At 37.7% G+C, this 17,500-nt stretch overlaps 1 protein-coding gene across 1 annotated transcript in view; it reads right to left on the bottom strand.

Moving 5' to 3' along the window:
• LOC135204613 (uncharacterized) overlaps positions 1-17,500 on the bottom strand; it is a 233,021-nt gene that overhangs the window by 214,882 nt on the left and 639 nt on the right. The window contains exon 1 of the mRNA XM_064234759.1: positions 16,987-17,500. This exon is cut by the window's right edge and continues 639 nt beyond it. Within this exon, the coding sequence (XP_064090829.1) occupies positions 16,987-17,500 (514 nt within the window). The remainder of the gene's footprint in view (positions 1-16,986) is intronic.

Here is a 17,500-nt window from a genome sequence, read left to right as displayed (position 1 = left end):
CGCTTGGCCTTTGGACTAAAATGTATATTCAATTTATTTCTCAAATAAATTGAATATACATTTTCACTTTTCGTCAAAATTACAATAATCAACATTGAAAGCTGTCGTTATTCATGTAGTATTCTCAAAAAAGAAACAACCGTTCCTCGTTGAACGAGCGGCTTACGTGCTCGCCTACCGATTCGGTAGTCCCGAGTTCGATTCCCCGTGGACTCAGAGGAATTCGTTTCTGGTGATTAGAGATTCATCTCTCGATGCAATGTGGTTCGGATCCCACAATAAGCTGTAAGTCCCGTTGCTATGTATAATCAATTGGTTCCTAAACAGAAAATATCTAATCCTTCTAGTGAGCTCAGAATACTTCCCTTTATTTTCAGACAACAGAACCCATTATATATATTATCTGCTTTTTCACAAATACTGGTGAAGCTGAACTGTCAGAATTGAAGGCTATTTTATCGCCTTCCTTAAGACAGAAATATTCAACTTCAAAAAACAAAACTAACAAAAATCATTTCACGTTTATTCTTCCCTTGTCACCCGAGAGACAAGATTGATCCCCATTGATCAAAACTCGTAGTATTTGGTGGAGAGGTTGTGGGGGGCCGGGGGTCACTTCGCCCTTCTAAGGAGGACTCCGAGAAAATCGATAGATGGAAGGAGAGAGACTCTCTCTCTCTCTCTCTTCTCTCTCTCTCTCTCTCTCTCTCTCTCTCTCTCTTTATGTAATCCCTTCGTGCTATATAATAAATCAGGTCTTGCAGTTGTAAGCGACATATTTTTTTATAGTTTGAACAGTAGGGGTTTGCTGTGTTGTGATATATATATATATATATATATATATATATATATATATATATATATATAGATATATATATATATATTTCCTGTGTTCTGTACGCATACACACACACACATACATATACATATATATCATAATATATATATAGTATATATATATATATATATATATATATATATATATAGAGAGAGAGAGAGAGAGAGAGAGAGAGAGAGAGAGACTCTTGGTATAACACTGCCCAGTCCTATACCCTTTTTTTTATCTCTACCCACATCCCACAGCAGAGCCTATCAACAAAATCGGCACCGTCATCCTTTGACCAGTCATTAGATTTACATGGGCACTGATCCCATTTGCCCGAATATGACACAGAGAGAGGCATATGACCTCTCTGTGTCATATTTGGAAGAGGGTGACTGCATTTGGATCTAACACTATTCTTCTTGCAATGTAATACGTTTTTATCTATTTATCTATTTGTTCATTAATCTTTATTTTTTTTATTGATAGTGGGATCTCTTCTTTCTGTATTTTCCATGACCTCTTATTTCTTCCTGATGGACACCTTAACATTCTTTGGAAGTTTGAACTTCAAGTCAGTGGCCCCTTTGGTGGGATTATTCCATATGAATAGGTTTCATCTACTGATAATAATAATATAATAATAATAAATAATAATAATAATAATAATAATATAATATAATAATAAAACAGGCATATGACATCAGTTCGAAAGAGAATTCCTACATTTAAGCCTTCGTCCAAAAGAGCTGACTTAGTTATTTATGGAGGAAATCGCCTCACTACATACCGGTTTTTTTATTGCAACTGGCACACGGGAACTTTCAATGATAATAGGAGCCGTGTTAGTGTGGAAGAGAGAGAGAGAGAGAGAGAGAGAGAGAGAGAGAGAGAGAGAGAGAGAGAGAGAGAGAGAGAGAGAGAGAGAGAGAGAGGCCAGGCTACTAGACTACTACCGTTACAAACAAACAAACAAAGACAAAATAGCTCCTTTTGCCAAAATCATCCCCATCAGCCCAGAAGAAGAGAAGCAAAACGAGTGGACTTCCTCTCCACGCCTACACCCGGGTGTGGAAGTAGGCCTTGATGGGCGTGAATATGCCATGGTGCCCCGGGTACCCGAATGGGAGCCACTGAGGGGCCGTTGTTGAGGCAATTAGGGCGGAATGCCCACGTGTGTACCCCGCGGGGCGTGGGAACGATGTGGGGTAATTTACGTGTGGGTGGGTGCTGGTTAGTCGTGGGCGTTGCGATGTTAAGTAATGGGCGTTGCCATGTTAAATAATGGGCTTTTCAATGTTGAATAATGGGTATTGCAATGTTAAATATTGCCCGTTGCAATGTTAAATATTGCCTGTTGCAGTGTTAAATAATTTGGGCGTTGCTATGTTAAGTATTGGTCGTTGCTGTTAAATATTGGCCGTTGCAATGTTAAATATTTGTCGTTGCAATGTTAAGTATTGGCTGTTGCAATGTTTAAGTGTGGGCATGGCAGTGTTGATTAGTCGTCAATGCAATGTTATAATAGACCTCGACCCAATGATACTTGAATATCGCTGCCATATTTATGATTAGCCCGCGAGAAATACTTCCTGCAAGATCTTTTACCAGGTTCTGTGATTTCTCCTCACTATCCACAATCACTGCTGTGTCTTTGTCCCAGGGGTATATGTTGTATATCAGTCACTTAATGAGACAGTCCGTCCCAAAATTACGAGACGGGGAATAGTTGGAATTCCTTTTATTTATAAGAGAAACGGTTATGTAAGAGAGTAAACTAATAGATTAAAGTCTTAAGATTCTAGATTTCTAGAGATGTACCCGTAAGCCTTCCTAGATCATTTGGGGCGAGGTCATTCCTCTTCGCGATTTCTAGATTTCTTGAGATTGAATCTGAAGACTCGATTCTTATCTGTTTGTTGTTGAATATTCTACCTCCAAAGTTTCACTTACTCGGGGAGTGAGCCTACAAAGTACTTTGTTGCTGTTTTTTTGGTGTTTTTGTTCTTGTTGTTGTGGTAGGAAACGTCTTTGTAAGAGCCTAAAAAGGCCTTCTGCGTGGAGTTAAAGGTGCAGGAATGTTAGGATATGATATTTATTATTTATTTAATGAAATGAAAATGTAAGAAATTAATGATGTGCATGATAAAGAGTTCAGGGAAATTATTCCTGAAAAAATATATCGTGTTCATTTCAATTTTCGTTGGTGAAACAAGGCGCTATTTGACCTTAGAATTTAGCACGTTTTAATTAACATTAAAATCTTTACAACCTAAGCATGAGGGGAAAGTCTTGCGCATTCCGAGAAAGCTGGAGGTCGTATCACACCTTTTTCTTTAAGGTTGTAGATTACTTATGGCTAAGAAATATCAATTGATGCATATTCCTAAGAATGCAGATCTACAAAAAACCAGTTACAGGTATCTCAGTTCTCATCCATGTGTATGTTTGTGTGTATGTGTGCTTAAACACCGCCTAAAGGAACGTGTAAGTATAATAATAAAACTCATTCATTAAATGTCTTTCGCTTGCAAGAATTTCTCAAGTCAGTCCTGTAGCTTCCATCCCCTTCACCACTAAGCTTTGAAATGTAGATTATCTCCTCTACCCGTAAGCGCCATGATGAAGACTTATCTTCAAGAGGGCATCTGCATCGAGGAAGGCCACGAATAGCCCATGCCGTCGGACTTCCAGAAGAAATATAGGCAAGGAATCAACCCTACATCTGATGTCTAGGCCACCAGTCCCTTACGACGCTCCTGATTGGCTGTTGATAAGCCAATCACAGGGCTGGAAATTTTCAGTCTCTCGAGAGAGTTCACATAGGCAGGATATAGTATGTTCCACCTCCCCTGAGGGAGTTTCTAGCCCTGTGGTGCTTATCAACAGCCAATCAGGAGCGTCGTAATGGACTGGCCTAGACATCAGATGCACGGTTGCTGTGAATCTACTCTAGTTATAAGTTTTATTTCAACAGAGATCTTTCACATTCACGATTGATCCCTGTTTATCTGCCGAGAGAGAGAGAGAGCGACGGGATTCGCTGAGCAGCAGACGCACCATTATGGAATAAATGTTTCGCCTCGAACTTCTCAATTCCAGAGGTCCTTTGGAACAGCCTCCCTACACACAGAGGATGTCTTGTGATTGGAACTGGTTCAGCAGCTCAAGCGAAGGTATACAATGCATTACCACCCTAATGATGCTCTCCTTGTATTTTGTTGCGTTTTTATCTGCGTATCTAATTAATTTGTTTATGTTGCTAATTGCGATCTTATCTTTCTGTATTTCCCTTTACTTCCTCTTATTTCTTCCTCATGACACCTTAATATTATTTGGAAGCTTCAATTTCAAGTCAGTGGCCCCCTTTCGTGGGCTTGTTCCATCTGAATAGGTTTTATGTAACGAATGATAATAATAATAATTGTTATCATTATTATTATTATTCACTTACTGAAAGTATATATTCAGAGAGAGAGAGAGAGAGAGAGAGAGAGAGAGAGAGAGAGAGAGAGAGAGAGAGAGGAGAGAGAGAGGCTATCGAAAACCCACAATGGGTTAGTTTCCCTGGAAATCAGAGGGGCCATTGTAAGGAAACGGTCTTCCTCCGTATTGGATTACCAATTATGAATTAACAAGAATTTGATATTGGAAGCTGCGCGAGCAAAATGATGGTGTGTGAGAAATAGTGTAAGGATATATCTGTATATATATATATATATATATATAGATATATATATATATATATATATATATAATATATATATATATGAATAACTTGATCACGAAGTATATAAAACGTGATGCTATGTATAAATAAATTTTTTGCCACGAAGGAAAAAATGAAAAAGCGAGATAGCCAAGTACTTTCGGTCTTCTTCCCGACCCTTTACTAGGCAAACTGATTTTACAGAGGAAAACATAGTCAAAAGAAGGCTTAATATCCAAACTGACACTACAAGATTAGCAATAAGGTCGATTTCACTCTACAGAAACGAGGAAACGCCTGAGGGTAGCCACACCTTGGAGGATACACACACGCGGTAAACAGGTTATTCTTCCAGAAAACAGGCGTTTTCGTGGCACCTTATATTATATATATATATATATATATATAGGTATATATATATATATATATATATATATATTTTACATAACTCCTCTTTCGTCACTAGATGCTAGGCCATCCAGTCGACTAACTAGCCATTGGGTTAGTCGAGTGGCTAATCGACTATCCAAAAATTCATGCAACCGATCCGTAGAAACAGTCACTGGTGGTCTTTTGGAGGTGAGGTGAGATGGTTATATATATATATATATATATATATATATATATATATATATATATTATATATATATATATATATATATATATACATATACCTTCATTATACCAGGCCCTGTCTGTTTAAGCATGATTTGCCACGAAAGTTACCTGTATATCTGACATATTGCCAATTTCCTTCCAAAGCATAACATTCTGACCGCTTCAACAAGCAATTCTCACCTACTACCAACGCACTGCTGCCTCAGCCCTTCAAACAGCCAGTAGTCTTGATAGCCGAAGAATCTACGTCATTCCCCTTTTTTCGAGTTCTTGAATCAAGTCTGTGGAGACCAGAGGCCGGGAAAAGGAAAAAGAGAGATTCGAAGATCACCTCAGGTAACTTTGGAAATAAAGCGGCCCGGACACACTTGTACAAGTTGGGAAACAGAGTGGCAGAAGTGTCCAGGAAAACTTTGGTGGGAGCGTTCCAGCATGCTGGACCCAAAAGAGGATGAGAAAATAAAACTACGCACCATCTAGAGAAACAGAGCAGGGCATAAACCGTGGACTGTAAAAAGATACAAAGGCCACTGGGTCTGGAATTTAGAATTGTGTAAGCCGTTTGAGACCTGACCTGGAATAGTCTTGACCTGTGCTAAACATGTTGATGTTGTTTGAAATGGTGGTGCCTGGATGGGCAAGAAAACTATTGAGATGACTTTGTCTGTCCGCCCTCAGATCTTTAAACCCACTGAAGCTAGAGGGCTGCAAATTGGTATGTTGATTATCCACCTTCCAATCATGAAATATGCCAAATTCCAGCACTCTAGCCTCAGTGGCCTTTGATTTGATTCAGGTTAAACTTACCCTTGCTCCTGCGTCTGGCAATGGCCCTCAGATCTTAACCACTGAGGCTAGAGGGCTGCAAATTGGTATGTTGATCATCCACCCATCAATCATCGAACATACCAAATTGCAGCCCTCTAGCCTCAGTAGTCTTTATTTTATATAATGTTAAATTTAGCCATGATCGTGCGTCTGGCAACGCTATAGGACAGGCCCACCTCCGGACCGTAGCTGAACGTTTCATGGGCAGCGGTGGTTTTTTTTTCTTTTTTAAATGCTTTGGTTAGTGAATTTTAACATCAAGTCAAGGTAAGGTGATTTCTTCAGTGTGTACTAAATAAAGTATGACCGAAATCGAGTGGAGTTTTTAAAAACCTATAAGATCTAATATTGCTCCATGAAAGATTTCTGCAAAATAATATTCTTGTAGTTGTTTGTTTAATTTATGATAATTTCCACAATTTTATCATCAATCATTCCATGCAATTTTTTACATAAATGATTGAATGAATTTTGGCCTAATAATATATATATATATATATATATATATATATATATATATATATTATATATAAGATATATATATTTAATGGACTTGAACCTAGATTGAAAATTCCCCCCCCCCCCCCCCCAAAGAAAAATTAATAGTTTGAATAAACTAACAGATGACAATGCCAGCAGATTGGCCCCCTATCCAATAAATGACCCGGTTACAAGTTTAGGCTTAGAACTACGGGGGCGTTGTGCCCAATCCTCTCACGCCCCCCCTCAATTAATTAGATCCCAAAAGGATACAAAAAAAAAAAAATGAACAGAAAATTCTTGGTAAACTCATACGTAAAGAACTTTCCCCAAAACGCGTTGCCAGTTACCCCCCGAGACGCCATGGTTATGACTGAAGAGAAGAAGAAGAAGAAGAAGAAGAAGAAGAAGAAGAAAGAGGAGGAGGAGGAGGAGGAGGAGGAGGAGGAAGGAAAAAAGATTGACCGAAGTTCGGGTATTGTTTACAGGGAGCGTTCTCCACGCCGCTGAGGGGAGAGAATTCATACGACGCGGTATATACACATTTCCCCCCCCCATTCCCCCCCCCCCCCCCCCCCTACCCCCTCCACCCCCCAGTGAATTTTGAAGACCAGACGACGCGATTTGCTAGCTGCCATCTGCTCACAGGCAGTGCACACGTCGTCGCGTGTCTTTTGGGAGCTTTTGTCGTGTGCCTTCCGTCCGTTGCTGTTGCTCGTTTTGGCGCAACGCGGGACGGAAGACGTGAGCGAAAGTTGTTTCGTCTGGGGGAAAAGTTGTTCTTCCGTGATGATGATGATGATGATGATGAATTTAGCACCGGGAGCGGTATGCGGGATTATGCAAATACAGTATAAACAGGTCTACTGTCTCACAAAATGTTAGATATACGTACGTTCATTGATACATTTATTTATATTAAGTAGTTTTTCTTGATGGCAGCCTATGCATGTGTATACATTAATTCATATATATACTATATATATATATATATATATATATATATATATATAATATATATATATATATATATATATATATGCAAGCGACATAACATCTGGTATTTGTTTTTTTCGTAGTGGAACTTATACGGAAATATCCCCGTTGAAAGTTGCCATCAGCGCACCTCAATTCATTCATTTTACTATACCTCCTTTCATATTCCCTTTCTTCCATCTTGATTTCCATCCTCTCCTGCTTTGAGGTTTTCCTCAACTGTTCATTTCCGTTTCAGCGCTGAGTGACCTCATAGGTCCCAGTGGTTGATCCTTGGCCTGAATTCTAATATAGTAGATTCACATCACCCGTGCATCTGATGTCTAGGCCACCAGTCCCTCACGACGCTCCTGGTTGGCTGCTGATAAGCCAATCGCAGGGCTGGAATCTCTCAGTCTCTCACGAGAGTTCACGTAGGAAGGACGAATTACGTTCCACCTCTCCTGAGGGATACGTCTTTCAAAAGTATATCCCTCAAGAGAGGTGGAATATACTACTTTCTCGAGAGAGACTGTAGAGAGTTTCCAACCCTGTGATTGGCTTATCAACAGCCAATCAGGAGCGTCGTAAGGCCTAGACATTAAATATTTGCACTTGTGATGTGAATCTACTGTAGTACTGTCATTATCTCCTCCAGATTCCAAACCAAACCAAAAGCAAAAAAAATAAATAAATAAATAAAAAACAAAAAGAAAAATCTTTTGGGGTCGTGAATTGGGTTCTCAGGATTAAGATATGTCATGGTACTACACTAATACTGAGCCTTTCTCGCTGGTTGCTTAAGTGGCGAGCACTTAATTCCACTTAACACCACTTTATACTTCCGTTACGTGATTGGGTTCCCGCGAGAGAGAGAGAGAGAGAGAGAATATCTATATCATTCCCCCCTCTCCTAAAAGATTCTGGAATCTGCCAGAGATACGACTCCATCAATCCAGGTGCGGATTTCGGAGATACAAAGAGAAAGAGACGTTAGTACACCTCCCTGTGGTACCCCTGCTCGAAACCACAGCATTATACACAACAGTCCCGTATAATGAAGGGTTGAATGCACGTGAATAACCTTCTACAACTAATCGAGTCTCGCCCAATCAGCGAGTGAATAGGGAGTGGATACTAACCCTTCGAACCGGCGAACTTGGGCTGGCTCTGCTCACACAAAGTATTAGACGTCAGTTTTGGGCAGGTCACGTGACTCCTTTGATCCACGCCCTCGTCGTCGTAATGGTTCTCTCGGTTTTGAGAGATAATACTTGCATCCGCTGGCGAGGCCAAGTATATAAAACGCGATTAGTACGTGTATACGGGAGATGTATATCATTCGTGTGTGCTCCCCGGCCCTTTGACGACTTGATGATGGTGGTCAGCGATGAGTTAGTGGGGTAGGGAAGGGGGAGGGGCTGTTTTCGGGTTGGGTCGGATGGGGGCTTGGCCAGTTACATAAGGGGATTAAGGCCTTACTTAATTAACATGGGTGGTGCTCATTTGATACGATGGTATTTAAAAATATCTCAGGTAATTTATTTTAAGGGGTTAATGCCCGTTACATTGCATAATAAAATAATGTTAAATATATATATATATAGTAAATATATATATATATATATATATATATATATATAGTAGATATAATATATAGTAGATATATATTATATCTACTATATAAATATACGTGCAAGAGCATGGAACGTTGTTTAAAATAAATCATCCATGACATAGAATTATGGTAAATTTTATCAAAAAATTTCTCTCTCTCTCTCTCTCTCCTCTCTCTCTCTCTCTCTCTCATCTCTCTCTCTCTCTCTCTCTCTCTCTGGAAAGAGCAACAACACAAGAACCTACTTCACTCGTCGTTCGTTTATCTGTGTTTTATCTCTCTATCTACCTATCTATATATATATGTGTAATATATATATATATATATATATCTATTTATATTATATTATATATATTATATGTATATATATAAAAGACAATTCTACTAAGTAAAGAGAAACAATGGAGTACTGCAAGGACTATCGACTTCGTAAGGCCTTTTCAGAAATTCGTCATTTCTCTAGCCTCCGTGGCTTTTTGTCTTTATCTATATATTCACCGCGTTCTATAATTTCTTGATTCAGTTATATATATAATATATATTAATATATATATATATATATATATATATTATATATATATATATATATCTGTGTGTGTATGTGCATATATAACTTACTTTATAATTTCCTGTACAAAAAATTCGTAATGATGATAATAGTAATGATAATATACTGAGAATTCATTAACAGACCACAAAAAATAATTAAGAGATCATCTGAATCTTAGACGTAATCTCTGGCAGTGGCGTTCAATTATCTCTCTATTAAAAGATTGAAAAATAAATTCATGATTCTAACCATCCTTTTGTTAGGTTCTATCAGCTTTTTTTGGCTTACTCGGGGAGTAAGCCTACGAACTATTTTGTTGTTGGTCTTGTTGTTGGGGGTAGGAAAGGTCTATGGAAGAGCCTAAAAATGTCTGAAAAAGGTGGTTCGCGTCGAGTTAAAGAGACAAGAATTTTAGGATTGGATATTTTTTATTCATTTAATAGAATGAAAATGTAAGACATGAATAATGTACTTGTTAAACAATACAGAACAATTATTTTTGAAAAAAATATAGCCTATTTATATTAATTTTCGTTGGTGAAACAACGCTCTATTTGGACCCCTAGACTCGGCCCCTAGCTGCAACCTCTTTCATTCCTTTTACAGTACCTCCTTTCATATTTGACTTTCCACCCTCTCCAACAGCTGTTTCGTAATGCAACTACTTTGAGGTTTTCCTCCTGTTACACTTCTCTAACACTCTTGATGTCGATATCCCTTTTTAGCGCTGAATCACCTCATAGATCCCAGCGCTTGGCCTTGAGTCTAGTTCTGTTCTATATCAGTTCTGTGTTTTCGGACAATATTTTATTTTATTTCTGTTGACGGTTATTAGTGGTTTTTGGTTATGGTGTTTTTTCCGTAGTTATGGTGACGTGATATATTGTGGGGATATAGTGCACCTTAACTTGTTTAAGGTGACGTGAGTTATAGTGGGGTTATAGTGCACCTTACCCTGTTTAAGGTGACGTGATATATTGTGGGGATATAGTGTACCTTAACCTGTTGTATAGAAAATTGTTGGTGTTCAGATATAGCTCATATCACTTACTTATCTCTGCAATTTTTTAACCCTCGAATCTGATCAGGTTATGGAGTAGAATAAGTATTTCCATCTTTATAATCAAACCCAATTGTGTGTGTGTTTCTTTTTTCCGGTTAGGTCAGAAAACAAACCATTCCCAGCTCATGTACATTAAAGCCGTAACTATATCTATTGTTTGTTTGTACGTTTGTATGGTGTTTTGACGTTGCAAAACCAGTGGCTATTCAGCAACGGGACCAACGGCTTTACGTGACTTGAACCACGTCGAGAGTGAACTCCTAATCTCCAGATCATTGCTCTGTTCACCTTGTGAATGGTTCGTTTTCGTCCCGAATCACCAAGAATCCGAAATGAATATTGATATTATCCCACAGTTCCATAAACTTCAAGAGTATTCGTTTTCATCGCAGTTATAATTAAAAGTTGCATGATTCATCACCACACTTATATTCACATTTGGCTAAAAGATACGTTTGCTTAAAATGTCATTCACTACAATTACCTTTTCATCAACTTTTGTTCAAAACCAATTACATTTCCCCTCCCCCCCCTTCTCCCCTCAACCCCGAGTATCACGCAATCAGGATAAATTTCCTTTGCCTTGAAATGAACTAGATAACATTAAAATGTTATTTAGTTAGTGGGCGTTATCATATCCTGGATCTAGTTTGCCTATAAGTGCGCGAATAATTGTGTCAGGGTGCTGGACAGAACTAGAAATTAGTCCTTTTGGGAAGATAAAAATGCTCCTATATTTTTTATTATTAATTATTATTATATAAACCTATCCGTACGGACAAGTCCACCACCAAAGGGGGGCCCCCACTGCTTGGAATCGAGCTTCCAAAGAATATTAAGGTCTTCATCAGGAAGAAGGTAAGAGGAGGTAAAGGGAAAGAATAAAGAAATAAATTAATAGATAAATAGATAGAAATGTATCGAAATGCAAGTGATCGAAGGGAGATGCAGTTCGAATCAGAAAGGTGTCCTCTAAGTTTTGAAGACATTGGAATCCCGTAGGGGCGGGGGAATAGCGCCGTCAGTGCGCCTCATACGATGCACTCTAGACGCTACTGCTGCAAGCCCTTGCATTCCGTTTTACTGTACCTCCTTTCATGTTCTCTTTCTTCCAACTTCCTTTCAAACGTTTTGAATGTCAGTTTTGATGACCTCTTAGGTCCCAGCGCTTGTATCTCATCCTCCTTAAGTAGACCAGACCTATAAGTGTTCCCTCGCCTTCTCTCTCTGCTAAAAACAGTTCGGCCGGATTCAATATCGCATTTATCCCTTAGTCCCCATTCAAAGGCGTATACGCCTCTCCTCTTCTCTCCTCCCCGTCTCTCTCTTCCGTCTCTCTCACTCCTCTCATCCTCCCTTATCTCTCTCTCTCATCCTCCATTAAGCCTGCAAAACAGAACTGCTTTTCATTTACAGGTCTGTCACGCCGCATACTGACACACACACACACACACTCACACAAACACACAAATAAATAAATAAACATTCACCAACATAAATATTTGGTTTGTGTCCGAATCACATGCACGGTGTTTGGCAACACTCGATATTATAGATTATCCGTCGGTGACAGGGAATACAATTTTGACATTTGGCCGTAATTGAATATTTGATAGCCCTACGCCCCCGCCAGAAAAAAAAAAAAAAAAAACAGAGAGAGAGAGAGAGAGAGAGAGAGAGAGAGAGAAGAGAGAAGAGAGAGAGAGAGATAATAGAGTCTGCATCAAATAGTTGTCTTTGGTGAATTGTGGGTCGTTGATTATTATTATTATTATTATTATTATTATTTATTATTATTATTATTATTATTATTTGGATTTGATTGTGTTGGGATATTTTCTCTGCTTACTAAGACGCACCACTATACATGCATGTATACGATATCATGTATGTAATATATAATATATATATATATATATATATATAATATATATAATATATACATATATATATATATATAAAGACTTTGTGTACTTTGTAATTGAAACCGTGGCTGGGAAAACTGGTAATAATAATAATAAAATAATAATAATAATAATAATAATAATAATGTACCATTTCCCCAACCCATTCATTCCTGAAGAAATACGATTTCTCTTTCTCTATCTGATATCTTCACGAGTCTCCTCCATACACCTTTTACCCCCAACCCCCTACAGCCCCCACCCCCAGCCCCCGCCCCCGATCCCACGTGTCACATTCCCAGACCTCCTGTTGGATTTTATGCCTTCGTATGAGGCGAAATCCCATCTGCATAAGGAGATCGTGGAGACGATGAGACACTCGGCGGTGCTTGCGTCAAGAACAGGCGTTCGTCTTTTCGGTTTTTTGGGGGGATGGGGGTTAGGGGGGTGTTTTGTTGTGTGTGGTGGGGGGGTGGGGATAAAACTATAGCTTGGAGGTAACACTACAGGTGGGTGTTGGTTGCGTGTGTGTGTGTGTGAGTGTATGTGTATATATAGAAATATATATATATATATATATATATATATATATATATATATATATATATATATATCTATATATATTTATATAATATATACATATACATAATATATATATATAATAATATATATATATAATGTATGTATAATTTATATATATATTATAATATATATATATATATATATATATATATATATATATATCATATATATATCTTATATATATAGATATATAGATATATAGATAGATGTACATATATGTATATGTATGTAGATATATAAATATACACAATAATTATGTAGGAAATATATAATTATATTAATATTAATTATATAGTTTATATATGTGATCTTATAGATATTATATCAATTAGAATTAAACACCAAACAACTATAAAAAAATACACATTCTCATACTGAATTTTATACGCCCAGAAAATGCTCTTTAGGAAAATAATCGGTGCTTTAAGATACGCTTCAATAAACTTTGAAAAACCATGATGTGCCAAACCTGACTTATTATTTCACTGTATCTTATCAGTTTGTGAAGTTAGGCGTCGGTGTTAGAGTCCCTTGAAGCATAAGTATTTAAAGAATGTCTATTTTTACGGCTTATGACAGAGCGTTAGACCTCTCGCAGATGTCTATTATATTATTATTATTATTATTATTATTATTATTATTATTATTATTATTATTATTATTATTATTATTATTATTCAAAAGTTTAAACCTATTCACATGGATGAAGCCCACAAAAGGGGTCACTAACTATAAATCGAAGCTTCCAAAGAGTAGTAAAAGGTGTCCATCAGGAAGAAATATGAGGAAGTAAAAAGAAAAAAGAAAAAAAAATAGATTAATCAATAGATAGAATAGATAAAAATGGCATTAGGGTAGTCATTCACTGCATTTTCCCCTGAACTCGTGTCGTATATAGAAAGGTATTTTAGTTGCATGATTGATAAGATATCGAGGTGAATTATTGTTGCAAAATATTGGAATTTGTACCGTGACACAAATCAGCTTGTGATCCACAAATTCGTTTATTTTTGGGGTTGGGGCGGGGGCAGTGGGTAAATTTCTCGTGCCTTTTTTGGGGGGGCGCCAACTGATCCTTCAAAAGTTCAAGTAAAGGGTATCAGTACCCTAGTAATTTACTCCTTGCATTGTAATAATTTTTTTTTATCTATGTTAATTTATTAATTATTTTAGTGTATAATTATATACCCTATATATATATATATATATATATATAATTAATATATAATAAAATATATATATATTTATAAGTGGCATTTGTTCTTTCTCTATTTCCCTTTACTTCGCCTTACTTCTTCCTGATGGACACCTTAAAAGTCTTTGTAAGCTTCAATTTCAAGTCAGTGGCCCCTCTGGTGGACTTGTTCCATACGAATAGGGTTCATCTTCTGAAAATAATAATAAGAATAATAATAATAATAATAATAATAATAATAATAAAGAATTGTTTTTCCATTTCATAATCTATTTAGGATAGAGATGTTCTTAGTTAGTTCAAGAATTTCAGTCACATTCAAATGATTTACCACTTCCCGCATAAAAAAATGGGTGAATTGTGAACTTGAAAGCATTTCAATTTTTCTTATATATTGACACACGATTTGGGGCACGCCACATTGTCGAGACTAAACACTAAGCAAATGGAAAGCAACGTGATGAAGATTTACTTGAAACATTTGGGATAAATCGTCGAAAAAATAAGATAATTAAGATGATCTTGTCAGAATTTACGAAATTAAATCATATATATATATATATATATATATATATATATATATATATATATTATATATATATATATATATATATATATATATATATATATATATATATATATATATATCCTCAAAGCAAACCCACATTTCAAATCGAGAGCTGTCTCGAATTTTAATGAACTTTTCGAAGCGTTCAAGCGATCCATTTAAAAAAAAAAATGATACTTATGAATAACATTCATCTGGGCTCTGAAAGGGTTTCTCATTATCTACAGCAAAATAAATACGAGGGGGGGGGGGGCGGTAAAAACATTAAGTTTGTGAAAGGGGAGTTTTAGAAAAGAAAAATAAAAACAAAAATAAAAACTCCAATTAAAAAAAAAAAAAAGTTTGAACGTAGTTTGTGTCAAGTTCGGCTTTTTTTTTTATTTTGGATTGAAAGAGAGAGAGAGAGAGAGAGAGAGAGAGCGAGAGAGAGAGAGAGAGCAGAGAGAGAGAGAGGAAGAGAGAGAGAGAAAGAAAGAGAAAATTAAACCGAATATGCATATCGTCTTTGTGATATATTTATCTAATGGTTTAAAAGAGAGTTCTCTTTACATACACACGCATTATATGTGTGTATATATATGTGTGTGTGTGTGTATGTATGTATGTATATGTATACATGTATATATAGTATGTATCTAAAACTGTATTATCACAGCTACCGTAAAATGTCTATCATAAATTGTATACACAGTTTTCGTTGCATATAAATTAAACTTATATTCCACGAACTTAGCGGCTCACAAGTTAATACAATTTAGTAGGAAAATTAATTCGCGTATCACCCGAAATTATTTCCCATTGAAATGATTCAGAGGACGAACAGAATTGAAATATCAAGTAAATATTATATGAATGAGAACTGGTATCCTCCTGGTATCCTCGCAGAACGAAAGATCCAGTATCCCATGAATCGAGTGTTCTGTATTGTATTTAAATTTGCCATTCATTATATTACATTTGTTGCAAAATATCTTTATCTTGAATCGTTTTAAGTCCTGAACATTTCGAGGGAAAATTGTCCTCGATGGCAAATCGGATCCAGATATCAGGTAAATTGTCGTATACCCAACCCAGGTATACTTATCTAAACTAAGGAACATCTCCTTCCTGCTGAGAAATGGTAACATACAAATTGCATCTTACCGATAAATTACGCAGCACACTTGAATGCGTATATCCAGCGTATGAATAATGTAACAAATGTATCCCCTGCGTATTTCAAAGGCTGTTCAAACATGCCGCAATTGATTCGTGCATAATTCACCAAATTCCTCACTGGATATCTGTTGTATCAAAATATGTCGCGGCCGCATAATCATATGAAACGGTTAGATCCCGTATTCAAATCACTTGTGTTTCGAGGGTAAAATGTAATTGACAGGTTGATTGAATTTATCTGATGAAACCTCCCAATCTCTTAGGGATATCAAGCATTGTTGTTCAGTTGTCACTTTTTGTTTAAACTCCTCGAAGTGAAAACTTGTTTGGTTGGAGAATTTCATGGTAAAGTTGTACTGGCCCGAGATCCACTTCGTAAACCATTAGCTACCGTGTCAGTTCCCCTTCTGTTAATGTAATGAGCATGGTTAGAAGTGCGCTGTAAATATTTAATGAGGGAAATAATGCTATAGATAACAGAAGAATCTGTGTTTTTGTTGTAGTCATTGTAGTCCGAATGGAGCTATTCATATAGGCAATTATTTAAATAGGCGATTGCGTTTTTACGGATCTATATCTCTATGCATCTGGATATATAGATATAGTTATAAATACAACTACGTAAATAGATAATTGCACAGACAAAAAGTTCCATGATTTGAGTTATCTATCTAACCGTCCTTTTATCCATCTATTTATATAGCTGTCGGTCTATGTATTTACTATATGCTTATAGAGAGATATAGATATAGAGATGCTCCTTGTCGCAGGCATATGAGACATCCCCGACGAGACGAGACCTAAGAGACAACCTGAATTTGAATGACTGTGACTACTACTACTACTACTACTGCTACTACTACTTCTTCTTCTTCTACTTCTGCAGCAGGTACCGACGGCAGCAGCACTACTCACCTGGTAATTCCCGTAGCCCAGATGATCGCAGGGGCATCGGCACTGCTTCAGGTGGGTCTCGAGCTCTGGGGGCAGCGTGCCCACTGACTCTCTCGAACCCCGCATCTCCCGCCACTCCTCGAACTCCCTCAGGTCGCAGTGGCTCGCGTGGTGGCTGCGGAGTCCTCCTCCTACTCCTCCTCCTCCTCCTCCGTCGTAACACTCCGGCCGCAGAAGGTCATCTCTCATCTCGCCCCCCTGCTGCTGCTGCTGCTGGGGAGGCGGAGGTGGCGGAGGGGTGTGGTGGATGTGGTGGTATGAGGAGGAGGAGGAGGAGGAGGGGTGATGATGGGGGTGAGGGTGGTGCCGCATGTCACCCACGATCCCCCCGGACGTCGTCGACCTGATTTCCGGGTGTATATCGGGCAGGGGACCCAAGTCCGTGCGGACGACGTGGCACTCGTCCGACGACAGTGGGTACCCGCAGCTGGTAGGGGGCATGGAGGGGTGGTGTTGGAGGTGGTGGTGCGTCCCC

This window comes from Macrobrachium nipponense, chromosome 47 (assembly GCF_015104395.2).
Source record: "Macrobrachium nipponense isolate FS-2020 chromosome 47, ASM1510439v2, whole genome shotgun sequence".
Classification (NCBI taxonomy): domain Eukaryota; kingdom Metazoa; phylum Arthropoda; class Malacostraca; order Decapoda; family Palaemonidae; genus Macrobrachium; species Macrobrachium nipponense.
The sequence above is the reverse complement of the archived record's forward strand: the minus strand, read 5'-3'. Positions and strand labels throughout refer to the sequence as shown.